At 33.3% G+C, this 5457-nt stretch overlaps 1 protein-coding gene and 1 long non-coding RNA gene across 6 annotated transcripts in view; one reads left to right on the forward strand and one right to left on the reverse strand.

Moving 5' to 3' along the window:
- The window catches only part of LOC100742209 (phosphatase and actin regulator 4), a 68222-nt gene that overhangs the window by 39785 nt on the left and 22980 nt on the right, over window positions 1-5457 (forward strand). For 4 of the 5 annotated variants that reach the window (XM_024365726.2, XM_024365727.2, XM_033319323.1 and 1 more), the window contains exon 3: window positions 1-116. The exons of the other annotated variant lie outside the window; for it this stretch is intronic. In XM_024365726.2, coding sequence (XP_024221494.1) covers window positions 1-116 — 116 coding nt within the window. The remainder of the gene's footprint in view (window positions 117-5457) is intronic. 5 annotated transcript variants of the gene reach the window in all.
- The window catches only part of LOC117151329, a 14924-nt gene that overhangs the window by 6872 nt on the left and 2595 nt on the right, over window positions 1-5457 (reverse strand). The gene's annotated exons all lie outside the window — the stretch shown is intronic.

The raw sequence follows: 5457 nt of genomic DNA on the forward strand, positions 1-5457 counted from the left end.
GACCGTGCCGATCTCGGTGGCACCCCCGAATTCGGGGAACCAGCAAAAGCCGAGTAGGCCGAACACCCTGGAAGCCAGGGTGGTAGCCAGGAGACTGATCTTGTTCGACACTGAGTGTGAGTACAGATATTCTGTATCACCGCGCAATTCCAACTTTTTCCGGTATTTTTATGCTGCATTTAGACCAAACGGTTAAATGATAATAAAATTTAATAAAATAATTTAGAAAAATGAAAGAAACGAAGAACATTCGTTTGCCATTTGACGATTGCTCATCGAATGGGAAATCGGACATCAGAATGTTCTAAAAATGCACATTCGATTATTGTAAATGAATTTATGAACAAATTGCTCGATGACCGTCTACACCGAACGAATAAATGCTTTCGTTCTATATTTTGCTCCTTTAATCTAAACGTTCCTTTAAAATTTATTAGAAGCCACAGGCTGATCCTTTAGCTACTTAACTCAGAGGCAACGCCACCATACTGAAAACACTGTGACGCTGTATGTGATGTATTATCAGTAGAATATAAAATAGCTCCTTAAGTACTACATTGCATCTTATGCGATAAATGTAACGCGCAGCGACTCGCGAAAATATTTTAACTTTTATAATAGAAAAGTTTTATGGATTTTTGGAATTTTATTAACACTGCAACGAGACACGATTATCGCGATCATTAGTATCTTATTGACGATAAAACAAAAGAAAGAATCGCTAGTAATTTATTTTCCAATTTACTAATCTTGTTATTGCTCAATTGCACACGCGGTCTAACAATAAATACCTGCCATAAATTGTTTGAAAGTGTTGAGCTAATTGTCTTCAACGATCCACAAAATACATCATCGTCAATAAGCCTTCCATAAATGGGAGAGATTAGATTATAAGGAGTAGGTGTTAAATATGACGGATGAGAAGTAGAAAATTTATAGAGAGATATTGCGCAGAATTTCTAAGTTTCCAGGTCATGCGATACAATTCGCGTTTTCTTAAAAATTTCATTTATTTAGTAGAGGTACTACTACCAATTGTTTGAAATTTATTCGATAGCTAAAAAGAAATTAAAATACGTACGATAAGTATATATTTAATTACTTTTGAAAGCAATTACAGAAATAGAACAGAAAGTACAAGTTATTTTATTTTCATGGCGTTTATAATAAAGTAATGAAAAATTTAATATTTCCATCGAAATATTCATAAAATCGGGATTTCTGAATTTTAGCAGTATCATTAATTATTCTCTATTCATTGCTTTATCACATATGCGTGCGTCAATTTTATTACGTTCATTAATTATTTCCAACGTGTTTCGTATACAATTTTGGAACGGTGCTCTTCTCATCGCTTGTATATTTAGGTAGCCCAACATTTTCGTTGCATGCGCTGATTTTTCATTAATTTCTATGCGAAATAGTCGAAAGAACTTTTTCCATTACGTAATCACTGGACGATAAAAGGGAAACTGTAGAAAATCGAGCGCGTAATCACGCGTGTTTCGCGAAACATAAAACAAGATGATTCTAATAATACTCTGAGTTACGACAGCTCGTTAACAGGAAGTGGCGTGTATCGCGAGACATGTTCTACAAGCTGAAAGGCTGACCTGAATAAAATCGCAAATACTAAAAGTAAAAAATAACTTCCTCATAAATGTGGAACAAAATAATTAATAGCTAGAACGCCATAGTCCATGTGCCAACTAATTTACATCATTTTCCTTTGAAAGCAGAAATATACCAGAAAAATATGTTTTACGATTTTCCTACCTCACATAATATAGAAACGCTGGATTGTTTGGAGAAACTTTGTTATGGAAAATTTCAGATAAAATCGTACTGACTAAACTCTACCAAACTTTCCGCTAGAAAACTTCTATTAGAAAATTCAAATGTATTTTATATCGCTTTTCTACTGATCCTTTCAATTGCATATGATTCATTCATAACATTTCGAATGAAAGGATCGATGAATGAAGTGAAAGTAATACGACCAACGTCCATTACTTTCATACCGATTATCGGTTTTCAGATTATCAGGTTGATCGTGCTACGATTAAAATAATAACTACTGGGAAAAAGAAATAGGGCGGGAAGGGTTGAATGGCCGAGCAACGAATAACTCGACGTTATATGAAACGACGTCGCATCGATATTATACCCGCGGTGAAATTACGATTTTTTACTATTATCAGAAAACTTTCAGCCAATTTAATATCGTGATGCTCGTTACCCTTCTTTTTTTATGACGTGCTATTAAATTCCAACGACGATATCGATGTGACACGATCGAAAATGATTGCATCGTTCGCTTATGACGTTCGTTATTCCTTAGGCGAACATCGATGATAAAAATAATAATGAATTTTTAAGCAACATTATATGTTATTTATATGGAATACTTCTCCGTAAGGATGTTTAATTCCGATTAAACGCGTTGAATATTAAATAGCGTCACTAGTAGAACGTATCCTGCGATAAAAGTGAAAGAAAATGAAATTTTCCTGGCCATTTAATTCTTCGTTTTAATTCCTTCTTTCGCTCTTTTTATTTCTTTCATGTGTTCTTATGAGGAAATATGAAATTCAGTATTATTATATCGTAGATGGTTATAGTTTTATGAACATAATTAAATTGAAATTCTACTAAATATTATAATGATTCTACTTTGGATACCGTGTCTGATTCTGCACATTTCGTGTATTCTATGAATTTTTGCGCCTTTACATATACTACAACCGCATCAAATTCCGCAATTTAAATAATTAAATTAATAATAATATCGTAATGTTGAAAAATTAAATATGATTCTAACTATCTTTTAGACTAGACTAGTTTTTTAGACGAGACTTTTAAACTTCTCCTTAGTAGAAAGGATATACAGAAGTGTATAAAGAACGAATTTGGAATAAGAAAATTTTATATAACGTGAACGATAAGCTTAAAAGCAAACCAGACATTTAATGAAAATGCAGAACAAAGAATAACGTTAAATAAACGACAGTTCAGTTGTTACAATTTAAAACGACGTAAATATAAAATAATGAACCAGAGATAACACACGTATACGAATTTACACGAGCATGAAACAAGCAACGTAGTAAAATGTTAAAGCGAGTAGAACAGAGCGCAAGTGGAAGTAATGCGTTTATGGTCAGACGTGGTTGCGCGTCATAAGTCAAGAGAAGTATATCCGCTCGTAAATTCTAATATTCTCAGCTTTAGTAAATTCTTCGAGCGAAAAATCATCCAGATTAGATAGTACAAATTTAAGAATAAGTAAATAAAGCATTTTTTAAATTAATCTTTGTTTTCTGTATGGATACTATCACGATTATAATGATAAAATCTGAAGGAAATTTATTACATGTACAAACAAATTCTTTTCGATTTTTGCGTATAATGGAAGTTTTTATTGTCTGAAAGAAGTCATTTCTACATCTAATATACACAAGATATGAGATGTTTATCACAAGCATACACGTAATAAAAAAGTAATATGCAGTATGAATAGTTGGCTTAAATATATAATTAATACTAAGGGGAACTACCATTAAATATCAAGATTTATTATCAATAAATAATTTTCTCATTCTTGTGACGGTTATGTTTGCAAAAAATATCTCACAGCTTCTATGTACGTTTTTGGGTTTGTTTCAGACTTCGATAATTCTATTGTGTTCTATATCATAAACAATATTCTGCATAACACATACAGTATTTTCAGAATAAGTTCCCACAAGTGTTCGAACACTTTTAATAAGCTTATGAAGTTGGCAATGTCTTAAAATCGAATCAACTCGCCCAAGCATACTAAGGAAATATTGTTTCATAACGAGAACACTGCAACGTACCGATAATTCGAACTGTCGCGAAAGTTCCCATTAAGTGCAAGAGCAAGTATAAAAGAGAAAGACGTCTTGATTTTTAAGTGGCCGCGGAAGTTCCCGTCGGTTCGATGGCGAATTTTCCCGAGAAGCTGGCGGCGAAACGATAAACTTTCATGTGCCGTCGGTTTTCGTCACGTAAATCGTCTTTAAAACTCTCGTTTACCTTCGAAACTTCAAAGTTCGCTTTTATCTTCGACTTCTGCCTAGCCCTCTACAACCACGTCCACCACTGTCGAATTTACTTTCCGACGAAATCTTCCTCCGGTACATAGACAGATATCAAGAAACAAGATCTCTGAGAAAAGCTTCTCCGTGAATTTTAAAAGGACCGTAAGGAAAACGTTCCCATTTTTTCCTCCTCGTAATAATTTCCATTTGGGAGGTGAAACTTCTTTACTTCATACACTGATAAGAGCAAGTGTCCCGTTGAATATTTAATTCTTAGAGCACATTTGAGAAGAAACATCGATACTCACGTTTTATAGTTATATAGTATAATATTATTATTATTATTATTATGTGGTAACATATGAAGATAACAGAAGGAAAATCTGATAAGTACATTTTTGTTGAATTTCTGATTTGAATGTCAATTTATGAATAGGAAGGAGAATTTTAATATGAAATAATTCCGAACGAAAATAACCTGCTTACCAAAAATGTAATTATTAAGTTTGAATTTTATAAGAGCTATAAAAGGATTTTAATTATTCTTGTTTTATTTAGGATTGTTCTTAACAGCATTACATTCCATCAGTTCTCCTTTTATAATTAAATGAACAAGAGCGATACTTGCACGTCTTATTCTTAGCCTCGTAAGTAGTGTCTGATGTTTTCTACTGCTTCGCCTTGAGAGACACGAAATTTCAAGACTATCGCGACTCGAGGCTCTATCTTTAATCACCCCAGGGCTGCTTCCGCTCCCTTTTAGCTCCTCTTATCCTCGCTCTGATCCTCTTTCGTTTCGAGAAAGCGTCGTTTGTTCCCTTTCACGGAATTTCGTTCGATCAGTGGATTCTCAAAGATAGGGACGCGTTCTAGAGAAATTGCATCATTTGGAGAGCACGATCTAAACTTTGAAAAATAGCGTGACAAGACGGAAACGAGGTTAGGTGACACGGTGTACGATACGATTCTTTGTTATATTGTGACTATTTCGTGATGGTATGCAGTTATGTTTGAACGTGTTGAGGATTCTCGCTGGTAGATCGTCGCGTGAAATCAAAACATTTGTCGTAAGTCGATCGTTTATTGCAATTGGTAAATAGGATAATTTGCTTTATTTTGGAGGATAAATTGTGCTGGAAGGTGATGATATGAGCGTTGGGAAAATAAAAGACGTGTGTGATCACGAAAGCACACTTATGTTACGATAAATTTCAAAATGTATGTATTCGTTTTATTACGTTATATTATATATATTCATTTTATTTAAAATATCAATACTTCCTAGTATTATTAAATAGTTCGCTTTGATCAAACTAATTTTTAATAATAAAAGCTTCGTGATTAAAGTTGTAACACATGAAATGTCTGTTTTTTTTTTTTTTTTTTTTTTTTT

The sequence above is a fragment of the Bombus impatiens genome, unplaced genomic scaffold (assembly GCF_000188095.3).
Source record: "Bombus impatiens unplaced genomic scaffold, BIMP_2.2 scf_0149, whole genome shotgun sequence".
NCBI lineage: Eukaryota > Metazoa > Arthropoda > Insecta > Hymenoptera > Apidae > Bombus > Bombus impatiens.